Genomic DNA, 17,593 nt, shown 5'->3' with positions numbered 1-17,593 from the left:
CCCTTCTCACGTTTCTCACCCCATTTCCCCTTAGCCCCGTGCCACCTCACCCCCAAGTTCCCAGGTTTTGCCCTGCAATCTTGTCTACTTCCCATATCCAGGCGGATGACTATATGTTTTTCTTTGGGTTCACCTTCTTATTTAGCTTCTCTAGGATCACAAATTATATGCTCAATGTCCTTTATTTATGGCTAGAAACCAATTATGAGTGAGTACATCCTATGTTCATCTTTTTGGGTCTGGGATACCTCACTCAGGATATTGTTTTCTATTTCCATCCATTTGCATGCAAAATCCGCGAAGTCATTGTTTTTTACTGCTGAGTAGTACTCTAATATGTATATATTCCACACTTTCTTCATCCATTCTTCCATTGAAGGGCATCTAGGTTGTTTCCAGGTTCTGGCTATTACAAATAATGCTGCTATGAACATAGTTGAACAAATGCTTTTGGTCAAATAGACCTATAACTGCTGAATAAATAGTCATCAAAACAGTCATCAAAAGTCTTTGTAAATACATTTTTTTTAAATGAGTATGGTTATTAACCGAGTTTTTCCTTCTGGTTGAAAGTTTTAATAAAATACTGTTTAAAATTGGATATACATTCTGTAATGTATGTATGAACATATTCAGTCCTAAATCATACATCTTGAAATCTATTAATAAATCACCAGGAGCCTCATAAAAACATTCTCTCTTTGGGGAGTCCCGGGCCCTTTCTAGTTGTCAATGGGGATAATCAGGCTCCTTTATGAAGAGGTGGCTGTAGATAAAACAAGAGAGAACACATTCATAGGTGTCTATGGGGAAGTGGATTTTCTAGCACTTCCTAAGTTGTATCACCAATTAAGTTATTTATAGAATAAACGGTTTTGTATCACTTGATCTACTTTAGGATGAACATATTTACACTAAGTAGGTAATTATTTTATAATTTGTATAACACTGTTTTCTACCTTTCAAATAATTATGGTCAAGAGTTTATAAGTTAGATTTTAAAGTGTTCCTTCCAGAATGATGACAACATAGCACTGTTAAAATATGAAAGTCACAGGAATGAATGAAGTACAGTCAACAGGTCTGCTTCAATAGAAACAGGCACAGACCCTTGAACCACGTGGTTGACACTGAGATGGACCAGGCAGACATCAAGCTTGGTTGGTGGATCTTTATTAACAATAATGTTTGCACATGGGAATTATTGACAGATTAAATAGGGAGATTCAAGCACACTCAGGGTTTCAACTAAACTGGTACTATTTATTACTAACAGTGCTCATTCCAGGCAACTATGGCTGCCACCACAGGAACCACCTCTCCTGCCTCCTCTTGGGTCCATATTGTGCCCCAGAGTCATTACTCCAGCCACATTTAAGACTAAATATGAATATCTGGATCCACATCTGCCCCCTGCAACTTTATTATATTCCTTAACAAGAAACACAGTTGATTTTTCCTCAGTAAATGGAGTTATTATTGCAGAAATGGAGATTCGATGATCAACTTTAGTTTAAAACTAGAAAAGAGGGAAAATGTCGCCAAGAATGAACTTGGAAGAGAGTACTTCAAACAACAAGGGTGAGTGATTTTCAAAAGCAATGCATCCTATTTTGCACATTTTTGAAAATAAAAGTTGTCTTCCCTCAGGGTCAGGGAGACAGGGTTGATGCCATGGCCCCTTTGAAGTTCTGTCTCCTCACTGCTGGTGCCCAGGGCCAAAGGAATTCAAGGGTAGCTCCTTCCTGCTTTCCCTTTTAGACTTGGATCTCATTCTACCTTAGGCTTCTCTTTCTCTTCTTCCATACCTAGAAAAACAAAAAGCTTTATTTGAGCGTCACATGCCGAGCTAGATGGGGGCTGCTCGTAGAATCTCTGGCTCCCTTAGCTGACTTCTGTCCACCTCCCCCCGCCCCCCTTCTCCTAGCTAAGGAGAAAAGTAATTTATAACCATTTCTAGAAACGCCCTCAGTGACCTCTCTCCCCACACTTTCCTGACATCTCTGTGACAGCCTGGTTCTCCTGCTTTTGGGAGTAGAACCCTGGGGCAGGATTCCTCCTGACTCATTGGTTTGCATGATGGAAATTCCAGCAGGAAATTCCAGCTTCGTAACCAGCCGCCAGCAGCAGGAGCCATGCAGCTGATGCATTTAAACAGCTTCATTTATTTTTTGCTTCAGGCCTGTCCATTCTCAAGACCTGGATTTTGGTTTCCTAATCGCCTTAGAGCTGTTCTCTTTAAAATTTATTAATTTTAAAAAAAGCTCATGGAGTCCTAATTAGCCACAGGAGCTGTTTCTGCTTATTTATAACACACACACACACACACACACACACACACACACACACACACACACGCTTAACCCTGCCCCTTACCCCACGCTAGGGCATGAACCCAGAGCCGCAGGCATGCTAGAAATCACTGTAGCCATGACTGTACTTCTGGCTCCATGTTTATAAGTGCTGAAACTCAAGTCCTGCCTGCAGGAGCCAACCCATCCAGATCGGCTTTTCCTGAAGGACATGTATCTACTGGATCAGGAAGGCTTTGTCTGTTGTCTGCAGTGAATGGTTGGTGATGGTTCGTTTTCCTGGAGATGAAATAGTTCAGGCTACTTTTGCAAGTTATACTTAAATGCAGAAATTCTACCCGCTTCTTCCTTTTTTTTTCTTTTGTTTCTACATAAACATCTTTCTAATCCCCCTTCCCTAAATTCTTGAATGCTTCTTGTGTGTTTGTTTCAATCGCAATAATGAACAAAGGAATTTGAAATACTGTCTATCTGGTCCTGTTAGTATTCTTTTATAAATGTGTAGACCTCTAAGGGCAGAGATTTTACTAATTATAGCCCTAGTGTTTGATAGTGTCTATTTTATGGTGGATACGCAGCTAATCTTCGTTGTTAATAAGTGCACTTAGAGGACGTCTCTGAAAACAGGACTAGCAGAAAAGCAATAAACAACATATAGTTTCCCACAGTGATCAGCCATAAAGCCCAACCTCCGAGGGTTGCTTTATTCTAGAGATAATGAGGGAACCCCCTCCTTCACCAGCTTCCACTCCTAGCTAGCTTCATAGAGTCCAGAATAGGCAACGCAATGTGAGTCAATGCTCTGAGCAGGCATCCTCGCTAATGGTTGATTTCCGCAGGCAAGGAACTGGCTGAGATATAAAATAGTTTCCAAAATACTTCCCATGGATCATGTGAGGGAAACATCACACCTAGGAACAAGGGCTCGAGGAGAGAGGAGCTGATTGAAAGGAAGCGTCTACACTGTGTCTCCATTGTTGGGTGTGTAACCAAGGCAAAGACAGTTAACAATGCAGGCTCCCTTCAGACAGCACTCTCCCGAGTCCCCACTTCTGTCCTGTGTTCTCTACACAAGAGTAAAGATGCTGGGAGTGGATGGGATGAAAAATCTTTTTTAAAAAAAATCTCTTTGGTCTCTTCTCTCTAGAACATTTTGTTGATGAGTTGATTCAGCAGCAATGGTGGACTCTTCAAAAGAGGACAGAGGTGGAGGATCTGGGCTTCCCTGACTTGGAAGAGAAATGGCTCCTCATATATTGGTTTTGCAGCCATGGGGAAGAGGGCAAAAATAACGCAGCTAATAACAAAAGAACTGAACGTAGTTCCACAAAAACCAAACCAAACCAAACCAAGGCAAAAACCAGACAGACAGAAACCCATCAGAAAGTTGAGGCAGGCTATACCTGTGGAACACAGAGGGCCAAGACTGACCCCGAGGGAGGTATCCACACATATTCTCAAGCAGGGGGATGGCTTCCATTAGGGAGTAGCACTCAGAAAGTGAGAGCCCAGGGCTTCTGCCAGGGAGGGGCCAGGCAACCTGGATGGGCCTTATCGAGAATGGACCTATTCCTGCACATGAGATCTGGGTCTAACTCCCTCCTCTTTCCTACCCTTTTTGCCCTTTTCTCTGTCTTTCACTCTCGAGCACTGTTGTTTCTGGTCTCAAATTTCGACTCTGGTGAGAGCAGAAGCCTTAGTCAGGGTTGCTGGAGTTAGAGCAGTCTTAGCTGAAGAACAGTCATGCTTCAGGTGTCATGAGTTGAACAGCACAATCCTATGCCAAAGTCCTGACCCACAGTACTTCAAAATGTGAGAGAATGTTCAGGGTGAGGCCAGACAATTGTTCCTTAAAGAAATTAGGCATCTGACTCATGGATCCAAGCAATCACCGCCAGAGAAACCAGAACGAGCCACAGTCATCCAGGAAAGCCTTCCAAAGGACCCTCTTCTCTGAAGGTGTGGGTGGGTCTCCTTGAGTTGCAGGAAGAGACCAGCATCGTTTTTGAGAGTTTTATACCCAATGAAAGTACTATCCTGGATGAAGGGCTCAGCCACAGCATGAAATGGAGGACCAAGGACACAAGAGCACCTCCTCCCACCCCACCTCCCTCCACACATGCCATGATCCCAGTCCAGGATTTGGGGGAGGGCGGATCTTCTGTTCTCCAGGGGTTGGAAGGCAGGGCCCAACCCCTCCTTGTGAGCCTCAGGGCTACAGCATCTAGCCAAAGAGGATTATTCTCAAGCCTTTAAATTAAAGGAAATTTCCTCTGCTTGCTTTCAGATTTGCTAGCAAGTCATGAGCCCTTCTGCCTGTTTGTAAGGGGACTGTACATTCTCGGCCACCATACTTTAGAAGGAGGTAACTTGTTGTCTAGTCTTAGAGGTTAGCATGAACCCAAAGAACAATTTTGCTTTGGGATGAATTATGATCATATCCTACCCACAGATGGTTTGTAGGTTTACATCATACTTCAGAAGAGATTTTCTTCCCTCCCTCCCTCCCTCCCTCCCTCCCCCTTCTCCTCCCCTCCTCCTTCCTTCCTTCCTTCCTTTCTTCCTTCCTTCCCTTCTCCTTCCTTCCTTCCTTCCTTCCTTCCTCCCTCCCTTCCTTCCTCCCTCCCTCCCTCCCTCCCTTCCTTTCTTTTTTTATTTCTTTCTTTGTCAGAATGGCTTTTTGGGGATACTGGGTTGAGGGAGGAGAAGATATTTTACATGTGCCAAAGACATTTATAGCAGAGGGACTATTACAGGATGAATTATATAGAGTCCCGGATTTGTAATGTTGAATTCCTAATCTCCATTGTCTCAGAAATAACTTGAATTGGTTGAGGTCTTCATAAAGTTAATATGAAACCATTAGGGTGAGTATTGACTGGTGTCATTCTAAAAGAGGTAAAATGAAAGATCATATCACATGCATAGGACACATCTCTGAGCATAAAGATGAACAACTTCCAGCCCAGGCTAGGCCTGTGGTAGACTTTCTCTTAAGGATCTCATGAGGAACCAATCCCGACACCATCTTGCTTTTGAACTTGTGGCATCCATATGTCAGACACTCTCTTCCTATTGTTTAAGATATCCAGCTTGTGGTATTTTATCAGTGCCAAAACAAACAGCTCTCACAGAGCCACTTTATTTAAAAAAGAGCAAATATCTGACCATTAGTTTAACTTATTTTAAGGGCTTGTATTTCCTAGCAGGTGGTCTGTTTTGTGTTTCTAAAACACGGAGACATTCTGATAGTTCACTAGAAGTGACAAGGGGCTGAAGCTTAAGTGGAAGGTGGAAGACACTGGCTTTGCTGGTGACTATTTGAGAAGGTCACTCACAGGCCTCAGCTGCCTTTGTACGGTGGGGGATGGTTTCAAATAATCTCAAGAACGTCCCTACCTCCAGCTGTCATAGTCTGCAATTTTTTTTTTCATCTTGAAGTTGTAGAATAAACCCAGAAAATTTGAGCCATTGAAAACCATTAAGGAATTCAGGAGGTATTTTATACCTTGTATGCCGTATTCCTCACTGTGGAATTTTATAGTAACTGATTTGTAGCAAGAACTTTTATTTATTTATATTGTACTGTATGTGTAAACAGTGACTATTTGAGAAGGTCACTCACAGGCCTCAGCTGCCTTTGTACGGTGGGGGATGGTTTCAAATAATCTCAAGAACGTCCCTACCTCCAGCTGTCATAGTCTGCAATTTTTTTTTTTTCATCTTGAAGTTGTAGAATAAACCCAGAAAATTTGAGCCATTGAAAACCATTAAGGAATTCAGGAGGTATTTTATACCTTGTATGCCATATTCCTCACTGTGGAATTTTATAGTAACTGATTTGTAGCAAGAACTTTTATTTATTTATATTGTACTGTATGTGTAAACAGTAGTCAACATGTACATGCATGTATACAAGCATATGTTCAGGTGTATGAGCATGCACACACACACACACGTGCACACACACACACACACACACACACACACACACACACACACACGTGCCCATGCACGCCTACACTGATTTTAATCTGTAGTTTTAAACTCAGTTGTGAAACTGACTGACTTAAGTACCAGATGAGAATTAGGGGAAGTTAGACGACTAAAAGAAGTGGCAACTGATACTCAGTTCAAATCCAATGTTGGCAGAAGGAACAGTGGGACCAATGTCACCAGATCTTAAAGTACTTGGTAAGGAGAGGAAGTCCAAATATAATATGAAAATTTCCAATTTTTAAGTGTTGGTGCATGAAAAAAAATCCCACTACATAAACAGAATGAAATTTTTGGCATGTAAATTTAGGATAAAGGACTAGAGAAATGGACCAGTCATCAAAGTACTTGCCTTGCAAGCAAGAGGACTTCTGATTGATCCCCAGAACACTCATTAAAAGGGAAAGGAGCACAGTTGCATGAAAATGTAATACCAGTGGCAGAGGAGGCATATGAGCATCAGATGAACATATTAAAATGAGGGCGCGCGCGCGCACACACACACACACACACACACACACACACACACAGTTGTGGAAAGGCCAGCAGGGGGAAGATGCTGGTTTGTCACAAACATCAGCTCCCAGGGGCTCCACTAAATGATTGTAGACAAAATTAATCTCTAAACAGAAATAAGCTATAAATTGGTGACTGGTTTTCATGCATGTCATGCAAGAAAACAACAGAAACCAGTTAAGCCTCACAAACAATTCAGAAAACTCAGTGTCACCCTTCATCTTTAACTCCTTATTCAATGCTGCTGGTAAGCAACATTCTCTGGTCTAGATTGGGTAGTTATCTTATGCCATTCAGGCATATACTCAAGGCAGTAGCAGAGTCATGGTCAAATGTCTGCCAGAATTGAGCACATCCAGGGGATAGAGGAAGCCAGAATTTTTTTTTTTTTAAAACATCTTAGTTTAAACCTAACTATAGGCATTCTCTGACGATGGCGAGGAAACAGTCTTGCATTTTATTTCAGGAACATTTTTTAGGCGCCAAATAAGTCTAAGCTTAAAAGAGAAGGATTATTGCTTCTGTTGAATGGAGGAAACGTCATGAGAAGATTACTGTCTGGTTCTCCAAGCCATGGTCAGAATGGATTAAAAAGGGGGCCACCTAGCATTGGCTGACGCGCTGACACACACGGTCTCAGAAGAAGCATGCACAAAGCGATCGGATGCAACGACTATGCAAACACTACTTTATTAGACGAGAGGACTGAGCTCCTGCAAAGCAACTGCCTTCAATCAGGTGCTCAACATTGGCGGATCACAGTCCATTTACAGTTCATCTCTAGAATAGCGGACCGTGTCCAAGGAGATGTCCAGATCTCTCTGACCCCCCATACCAGCCTCTGGGTGTGTTTTCATGCAGGGTTCAGATCACTACATGGCCAGTCCTTGCCTTTCCACCTTCCAGCGGTTATGTATTCTTACATAGATTTTGGACAGGGTTGCCACAGCTTAGATAAGATTGTGTGTCTTGCCAAGAAGGAGGCTTTGCTATAAATAGAAACAGAAGAGAAATCAAGTCAAAGGTTAAGGGTACTTTAGCAGCAATGAAATATAGCCTTTAATGACTGCATCTCTCTGCGACCTTCCATTCTGGCAAAGGGCGGCCACCTGGACCGTTTGCAGTGCTGGCTTCGCGATCATGAGATTCCTTTGAGACGACCGCATCCATGAGAAGATGACATGAAGAATGAGATCTGGTGACTTTTAATGAGGCTCTTTCAATAACTTACTATTTAATTTAGGGCCCTTTCACTTTGGCAGAATTCTGTTAATCATAGCTGGCTTCACTTTTGTTTCCCTGTTAACACTGTATTTTTTTCCTATATAATTTTATGAGCGCGCTTCTTTTATCTTTCAGGTTTGGATGTTTTACTACCTAATAAGACCAAGTGAGAAATAAACCTTTCAGATAGCACTGCCAGCAGCTCTTAAATTAATACTGTAATAAAAAAAAATGAAGCTTCCGTGGAGAGCCTGGGTGGAGGGCTGAAGAGGAGGCTGCCGCAGAAGCCTCCCTCTGCCAAGGCTCTCATAGGCAGCGCTGTTCTTGTGCATGTGCCCTCAGCGATACTCACTTCTCTGTGTATCCCAGATGTAGCTGTTCAGGACTTCTCCCAGCAGGTACAGGAAATTCATTAGGATTGTTGTTGACCCAAAGAAGATGATCCTGGCTCCTGAGCCAATGTGTTCCAGGAAAGGGTACACCCACATGCCGGTGACATGATGTATCCAGCACACCCTGCATTGGAATTGGAGAGGAGACAAAGATGGAGTCACGGTCATGGCAGATGTCAAAGCTGGTGTGTTACAAAGGGAAGCCCATCGCACCAACAAGGAGCTCCTGCATGGCCCACCCTCACCCTCTTAACATCTTGTAGAATTCTAGAACAGTTACTCCAAGACAAGGAGCTCCTGTACGGCCCAGCCTCAACCTGTTGACATCTTGTAGAATTCTAAGACAGTTACTCCAAGCAAGAAGTCACCATGGGCCCGTCAGTACCAAACACTGCTGCCTTCCTCTGCCACGTCCTTCCTCTGTCCCACGGACCTTGTCAGGACCCCACAATGCACTGAGTGACACGTCTCCCTAGCCTCCTCCTTCCTGGCAGCGTCTTCTCGTCTTTAATGACACTTAAAAGGTTTTGGTCAGGTATTAGAAACTGCTGGGTGATTTAATACTGTTATACAATCCCTTTAATCTCTTCTTTATACAATGGAACAATGTAGCGTTAGGCAATCAGCCTGTAATAAAGCCGAGTGAGTGTATGCCAGGTATCTTGCCACAGCGCCTTTCAGTGAGACAGAGACAGGAACTGCGTGCTCTGGGGCCGCCACCCCATCACCCCGCAGATGCAGGCTTCCTGCTTCTCTGCTCTGCAGATCCTGCACTCACTTCCCTTCTGGACATCTGCGCATGCTTCCTCGTAACCATCCTGTTTCTGGGGCGGACGTGTCTGGCTCGGCAGGAACAGCAACACCAACTAGCATTGCTTGCCAGCCTCGCCGCCTCTACCCTGGCATGGCTGCTGGTAGTGGTTTTCTGGATTATTTGGGGTTTGCCCTTTTACCAAAGAGAACCAGTTTGGGAGAATGAATAAAATACAAATAACTATTACATTGGGAAGAAAGGTTACTTTCTACACTTCAGTGTCAAAAAATGTGGAGACACCCATACAAAGGCTTCAGTGGTGGCGGGAAGCCATGGAACTTCACTACAGTTTGTATTATCTGTGTGGGTAAAGCCCCAGCGACCATGGAGGTGAAACACTCTGGCGGTGCTGCTAAAAGAATTTCACTTTTTAAATGAATGAAATACAAACACACAAAGCCCAAATCATACACACATAAACACATTCACATGCCTGTAAGCATGCAAGGGACATTTATGGCCTCAAAATTTTGTGGTTTAGACTTCTGGTTTCATCTCCAGAATATTTAAAAGTTGAGACTGAAACACATCAATACACTAGCACTCAGAACAGCCATGGTCCAACCCATGTCCATTCAGAGGTGAATTTAAGCACAATCAATAAAAACTCAGAGAGAAAAACTGGGGTTCAACCTGAAGATCTGAAAAGCAAAACAGTCAGCCACTGGCTCTTACCTTGAACTCAGTCTGAAATGGCGATCCTGTCTCCCAGAATCTCAGAATGAGACTATCCCTGAGAGCTATCTTCCCCCATCTTATATTCCTCTCTAGGGCTTGGATTAAAGGCATACATCACTGGGATTAAAGGCATGCTCTAACCTGATTTCTATGGCAATTAGTGTGGCTACTGGGATTAAAGGTGTGTGTTACCATAACCTGGTCTGTAAGGCTGACCAGTGGGACTGTTTTACTCTCAGATCTTCAGGCAGTCTTTATTTATTAAAATACAATTGAAATGCCACTACAATGAATGAATATGCAAAGGGCTGAATATAATACACAATGGAATGCTGATTTGTACAAGGAAGACTAAAACTTTAGTACACACCACAACATACTGAACCTTGAAAACATGATAATAAAGAAGTCAAATTACAGGACAGTTTCTGACGATTCCATCTGTATGAGACACCAAAGTAGGCAAACTGAGAGACAAAGCACAATAGAGATCACCACATATTACATCTCTGTCAAAAAGCTTCCCTCTCAGCCCATGGATTGAAGGCTCGGTTCTCAAAGCAGCAGTATCCTGTGCTGAGGCCTCTGGGAAGGGAACGAATCATGTGGACTCTGATCTAATGAGAGGATGAACACACCCACTGATCAATTCTTAAATCAACTGGCTACTGGAAAGTTGAAGAGGTTATAAGATGTGGAGTCTAGTTAGAGTAAGTAGGTTGTTTGGGCAAGATTCTTCTTCTTCTTCTTCTTCTTCTTCTTCTTCTTCTTCTTCTTCTTCCTCATCCTCTTCCTCCTCCTTCTCCTTCCTCTCTCTCTCTCTCTCAGATTTTTTTTTTATGTATACAGTGTTTTGCCTGCAGGCCAGAAGAAAGCACCAGATCTCATTACCAAAAGTTTTGAGCCACCATGTGGGTGCTAGAAATTGAACTCAGGATCACTGGCAAAGCAGCCATTGCTCTTAACTGCTGAGCCATCTCTTCAGCCCCTGGGAAAGCTTTTAAAGGGTATACTTCATCCCTGGCCCCTTCCCTCTCTCTTCCTTCCAGTCCCCATAAGATGAGAATTTTCTAGTTCTGCTTGCTCCCTCATGAGAGCTATCTGGCCAGGTGACCGTGGACTGCACCCTTTGGAATTGTGATGGACAACCGTTTCCTACTTTTAGACTGTTAATCTCACAGCAATGGAAAGCTGACCAATGCACAAGGGTCCGAGGGGACCAGAGGAGGAACAGAGTGTTTGTTTGAAGATGATGACAAGTTTGAGGGCTAGACATAGTAACTATGACATGTAAGTATACATCTAGAGATGGCTGTTTCCATGGCACTGACTTACTCAAGCCAATATAGATCTATTAAAAAAAAGTTAGGAAAAACAATTTTTTCCTTAAGATGAAGCCCTTGTGGAGACTAATAGAAATTAAATTGTTAGAGTGTGGAGTTTGATAGAACCTGTTCTGTTAGTTCATAAATCACTGGAGGTCAATCTCCCTTGTCTAGTTTTAACTAAGGTAGGGAGGTAGTGTGGCAGCTACTAAGTAGCATCCATGTAGAAAATATGAAACATACCCCAACTTAATGTCATCAAATAGTAAATTATTTTTACCCATCAATTACAACATCGTGACCTGACTAACTGTAAATGCTTCCTCCATGAGGCAAACTGGGGGCACGATTCAACTATAAACATTAATTATACTCTGCATACCTGCTCCTGGCTCTCTGCTGGCTTTTGGAGGACTGGGCGTTTCATTTGCAGCTCATAAAGATCACTTCTGATGCCAGGCCTGAGCTCTGCTCCTCAGACTATGTAATGCACTTGTGATCTCCACGCAACCAAAATACAATGCCAAGAGATACAACCACAGCCATATAGTATGTGTCTTTAGATGGATCCTAAATCTTTATCTCCAGACTGGATCTTTCCTCAAACTTTAGAATTCCATAACCGGTTAACACATCCACATCACTTTGGACAAATGATAATTCCAACTCAAGGTTTCCATGCTTCGTCCCTATACTCTGGATCCTGTGAAATTAGGCTGTACATGGTGCTTTCACATGATATGCTATGTCATATATATTCTTATAAAGTTCCCTTTAAGGGATATTTATCCCCCTTTCACAAGTAAAAAAATCTGAGGCCACAAAAAAACCCTAGAAAAGTCAGGAAAGAAATACACAATTGATTTCCCTTCAAAATATTTTAATTATTTTTTTGAGGAATTCACACATGTTTAGAATGTATTACAACCATATTCATAATCCACTAACTACCCTTTCTTATTACCCTCTAGCTTCTTTGGACCCGTTCTTCCCCTGGTTCTACCTTCATGTCCCTTCTTCCCCTGAATGAGAATAATGAGAATTGCTTACATGAGTGTGGGTGCAGGAGATCTGTGCTGGAGCACGGGGAACTGACCAGCGGCTACACTACTGAAGAAAGAGCATTCTCCAGCCCCCAGGAGTCTTCAATTGCAAGTAGCTCCCCAATTAAGAGAGGGGCCCCAAGTGCCCCTCTCCCATCAATGCTTGATTACTTCTTTGTTGTCTGGAGTTATTTTCCTCAAGGCACATGATATTGTCTTAAATATTCATATTTCTCCCCACTTTCTGACTTTTTTTGACTTGTTAGGTCATCAAATTACCCAGGTATAGATGCAAAAGTCCTGTTATTTGGGGTTACACCTGGATTAGTGTGAATGATATACCCACTTGTCCTAACAGGCTGTGATTTCATCATTTGTTTCCTTGATATTATCACAGTTAAAGTCTCTGTGCAAAGATGACTCATGGCCTTGCTCGTCTATGAGTGGAGAGGTCTTCGTTCTTGGGTTGTTTTCAGTTGCTGTCTCATTTTTAAAGCTTTCTCATCTAAGTGCCCAAATACCTATGCTTAAAGCAATGGCACTTATGCTAAAAATTTTATCATCAGAAATTAACAACCATGGTATATGTATGCATGCATTCATGTGTATACAAATATTTGTACACATATGCACATATTAACCAGTATTATAAAACTTCTGTATTATCTGCTTTATTCAGTATACCTCTAATCAATTTATTTGAAATTTACAAGTTTTTTAAAAAATGACACTTATCCATGTCACCCATTTCAGCACTTTGCAGAGATACAGCAGTAAATGAGGCAGAGGTAATGCGTGTCCTTGTGAGTCCAGCCTGGTGGGTAACTAAGCTATTTCAAGAGCATCTGCAGCGATGGGCACAATTACAGAGCTCAGGAGTTGGAGCGGTGGCTCAGCTGTTAAAGGAGAAGGCTCACAACAATTACAAAGGCCGGGATAGGAGCGCCACGGGTGCATCGGGATTAGTTCCTGCCTTTACATGGATTGCTCATGTACAACTAGTCATCCTTGGATAGGCTCTTGTATACTCAGCTTTCTGTTAAGCCATTCTTTCATAGCTGAAATGTTCACATGATGTTCATCAATGTGCAATAAAAATGTTTTCAATGATTTCACAACCATCGCTCTTTGTCTCTCCTCTCCAAGGCAAACTCTTACGTGGTGAATACTCACAGCCTCATCCTTACTTTGTATTGTTCTTCTGCCAACACACTTTAATTATCCTTAAACATATGGTCTTTATTTTACTTTATGTTTTTGAGGGTTTTGTCTGAACGTCTGTCTGTGCACTATGTGTGTACAGAGCCTATGGATGCCAGAAGAGGGCACCAAATCCCTTGAAAGCAGAGTTACAGAGAGCTGTGAGTTGCCATGTGGGTGCTTGCAATTGAGCACAGGTCCCATAGAAAAGGGCTCTTGACTACTGACCCATCTCTCCAGTTCCCCCGCTTCATTACTGATGTCCCGATACAGCATGCTGGCTGGCCTGAACACCCTTTCTCTCCTCCCCTCCCACCACTTTGACCACTCTTTCTTTTCCTTCTGTTAAATTACTCTACATTAAATGTGAATTTTATAGCTTTATTGTAGGCCCAATCCTGGTTGGCCTGCATGCATGTAAGTGCACCATGTGCTTGTCTGGGGCCTTCAGAGGCCAGGAGAGATACCCTGGACTGGTGTTACAGAGGTTGTGAGTCACAAAGTGCATGCTGGGAACTGGACCTAGGTTCTCTGAGGGAGCTGTAAGTACTTTTAACACTCTACAGCCCTGGACTTTCCCTGAGGCTAGTTTGTAACTCCTCCACCTTTTCAATGTAATACATTCCCTGTTGATTCAGTCATGACCATGGCTTCACATCTACCACATACACAGATATTTCACAAACTTGTATCCCTGTCCAGTTCTCTTCTATGGTCTAGAAAATATTCTCAGCCCTGACAGCATCTCATTTTGCACATCTGATGTGCACTTAAAACTTAGTCTATCTGCAGCCAAAGCTATTTCTATTTCTCGCCAGACCTCCCAGATTCCTCATCTCTGAGAACGGTTCAGTTGCAAGTCCAACACCTGTCAACATTTTCCCCTTTCACCATACAAAGCCCTGCCCTGTCTGATCAAGGTTACCACAATCATCTCTGCAATACATTATATTTTTTTCTATTTCTATCACCATTTTAAGTTGTATGAAAATTTTCTCAGCCCAGAAGACTAACATTTTCTAGTTTGTGTCTTCTTCTCTTTTCCCGTCCTCTTCTTATGGTCACATGGGCACAGTGAGCTTTCTCAACCAGAATAAGAACACATTATTACCCCATGCCCATGCTCCTCCATTCATTTTTGTTATAGGCAAGAAGGATAGACACCTGCCTCTCACTGGCCTGCACCCGTCTGTCTGGCCTCATCTTGCTCCTTTCCCTTGCTGCTCTTTACCTCTAGCCGTACTGATTTTCATCCGGTTCCCTGATTTTCCACGTTCCCTCTTGCCATGTGGATTTTTGTGTGCACCTCTTTCTACCTATGCTGGTAGTTACCCTTCCTACAGACTAGCTGTATTCATCCCCAGATATCTTAGTTCTGCTGTGGTGATTGGACAACCATCACTTACTCAGGAAAGTTTCCCTGATCTGCCAGGTTAGTTCAAGTGTAGAAAGTGTGTAGCGAGAAGCTGTATCTCTCTTTACTCCTCTCTATCACTGTAGCACTTGCCACTGTGCCTGTCACATGGTAGGATAATAAGTGGTTGACGGGTTGAGGAAGAGTTTGCTAATTAAAGATGGGAGGAACGAACTTTCTAGCCAAAAGGACTATCCAAAAACCCAAGAAAAAGGAAAAACTCTAAGAGAGTCAAGGAGGAAACATTTTTGCTGAGACCGGGGACTGAGTACAGGAGGGGCTGATGTCAAACTGTGGGTGGTCTTTTTAACCATGCAAAAGTTAGACTACTGAGTGTGGAGAGAAAGAAGTCTTTGAAGCAGATTAAATAAATGTGGGCAGATGGAATTGAAAACCAATTCTCTCCAAAACCAGTGGTGGCCTAGATTGAAGTGGCAGTTATTGGAAATAAAAACATGGTAGCCTGGATTCAAGCATAGTTATTCTGTTTACACACGGGCAAACACTATGCATCAGGTGTTCCTTCCGTTCCCTGAAGCACTGGTTGTAATTGCCAGTAACCATGGGTTACAAACATTAAAAACAAAACCAAGATAACAGAATAGAAAAAGGCAGAAGGACTTGCATATGATGAGCAAAACTGACTTGGAAAATGGAAGTTTCATATGGGAATGCATGCGTGAGTATACACACACACACACACACACACACACACACACACACACACTCACTCCTGGTGGCTAGGTCACAACACAAAATGTGTTCTTTTTAAAATACATAGTAAAAAATTAAAAAATAAAAAAGTACTGATTTCAGAGACAGATTTAGAGGACTTGGTGATTGACTGAGCTGATTCTGAGAGGCTACCGAGATGAGTTAAGGATTAATCATAGATTCCTGGCTTGATGAGCCAGGTAGGGAGAGCTGCCATTTCCTGAGATAGGAAATAATGCTCTGACCTAGCTGCCTTCAGGGGATGAGGAGTTCTGTTTGGACACGCTCACTTTGAATGTTCAAATGATATCCAAGCGAACTTGTCCTGAAGGCTGTTAGTTACATGGGTCTGATGTAGCAACATAGACCTCAAGCTCACTGGCAACAAGATGATAGTGGGAGCTATCAGGACAGACTGTGACCATCAGGTGAGAGTGTATAGAATGCATCAGGAAAATGGGTTCATAAAAGAGCTGCCCAGATGGTAACGCTGCGGCAGACCAAGGAGACTGAGGAGAAACAGTGAAAGCGTGGATGTGGGCTAGTGATGTGGAAGCCAGAGAGGCAATGTAGTTTCCCGAAGCCAGGGCGTGGCTCAAAGAGTCTACAACACAGAAGCTGAGGAGCAAGAGTTACTAGGAAAACGGTTTCCAGTAGGAGCATGGAAGCAATAGTGTGTGTGTGTGTGTGTGTGTGTGTGTGTGTGTGTGTGTGTGATTGAAATCTATCTTGAATATTGACTGCTTATCGCATTTTGATGAAGAGTTCAAACAAACCGACCTTCTCAAATTCCCTAGCTTATGTAGCCACATGGGCAAAGATCACCTTGTTAGAAAAGTCATGAGCTGGGACAGTGACAAGAGTCTGAGACAGCACAGTGAGGGCCACCTGTCAATGTTTCCTTTTCTGGCTGTTACCCTTATTTATCCAGAATGGACACAAATAGCTATTGTACCACCAGGAACCTTTTTATTTTCCTGATTATTTAAGAGGATTACAAGGTTACTATTCAAATTTAGATAAGGAGCTAGGCGGCTTAAAAGATATACAGGATATAGACCCATGTTCAATGGCAACTTACAGCCAACTACATTTGTAAGGGCAGTGACAGGCTCTGTGTTTTTACAGGACTCCTTGTCGGGGGGGGGGGAGGTGTTATATTTATGTCATATTAAAGCTGAGGACACTGAGGCCCAGAGAGGTTGAGATGTGGGGAAGCTGGGATACACGTCTCAGTAGTTAAGTTCCCAGCTTGGGTAGCTGGTTCCTCTACCGCTCCAGATGTTAGCCTGTGATGGATGGGAACGGGACCCCAGAAAGCCTTTAATGTGCTTAGACCCTAAAAGATGATTTAGGCATAAAATCTCTCTATAAAGTTTTTCCCCCTCTCACTATAAAAGTAATTCACATGATCATTATGGAAAATGTGTGAGATGCAGAGATGTTGCAAAATGCAAGATGAATTACTTTTAGTGAAGTTTTAACACAAGATTGAATGTCTTATAAAAGTCAAGGACCAGATTTTACAGCTTCCTTTGAGGAGAGGGGAGAGCACTGCAGGATGAAACACTCCTTCAGAAAAGGCAGCGACTTATCTCCTAAGCAGTCACACCATATTTAAGCGGGGGGAATCACTACATTTGTCAGGCTGTGGTCTGTGTTTGGGTAGGGCAGAGTGTGGACATCAGCTCTGACTTACTGTTTCTCAACTCTCCAATACTTCTGAAGGATGTTTCACGGGCAAGTCTGGCTGTCTGCTCACATGTGGACTGAACTGGATGTAGATATGTTCAATTTGAGGGCTACTCTGAAGGTCCCATGGACTTTCTTCCCAGTACTGACTTCACTGGGACCTGTTTTACTGCATTTTGGAAACCCTGGAAGTTTCATTGTTGTTTGTTGCAAGGAGGCGCTTGTTGGTTCCTGGCTGCTTAGCCCCGAAATAATCACACAGAAACTGTATTA

General features: G+C 42.8%; 1 protein-coding gene across 2 annotated transcripts in view; it reads right to left on the bottom strand.

Moving 5' to 3' along the window:
• Positions 1–1,133: 1,133 nt before the first annotated feature.
• The window catches only part of Aig1 (androgen induced 1), a 227,443-nt gene continuing 210,983 nt past the window's right edge, over positions 1,134–17,593 (bottom strand). The window contains exons 5-7 of one of the 2 annotated variants that reach the window (XM_041680412.1): positions 8,401–8,564; positions 7,748–7,813; positions 1,134–1,808 (exon numbers count right to left, since the gene is read on the bottom strand). In XM_041680412.1, coding sequence (XP_041536346.1) covers positions 1,771–1,808; positions 7,748–7,813; positions 8,401–8,564 — 268 coding nt within the window. In that variant the 3' untranslated portion in view covers positions 1,134–1,770. The remainder of the gene's footprint in view (positions 1,809–7,747; positions 7,814–8,400; positions 8,565–17,593) is intronic. The other variant, XM_041680413.1, reaches the window with a different exon arrangement.

This window comes from Microtus oregoni, unplaced genomic scaffold, assembly GCF_018167655.1.
Source record: "Microtus oregoni isolate MIOR12 unplaced genomic scaffold, Mior012 000033F_ref0000390, whole genome shotgun sequence".
Lineage (NCBI taxonomy): Eukaryota > Metazoa > Chordata > Mammalia > Rodentia > Cricetidae > Microtus > Microtus oregoni.
This window is presented reverse-complemented; position numbering and strand designations above follow the sequence as displayed.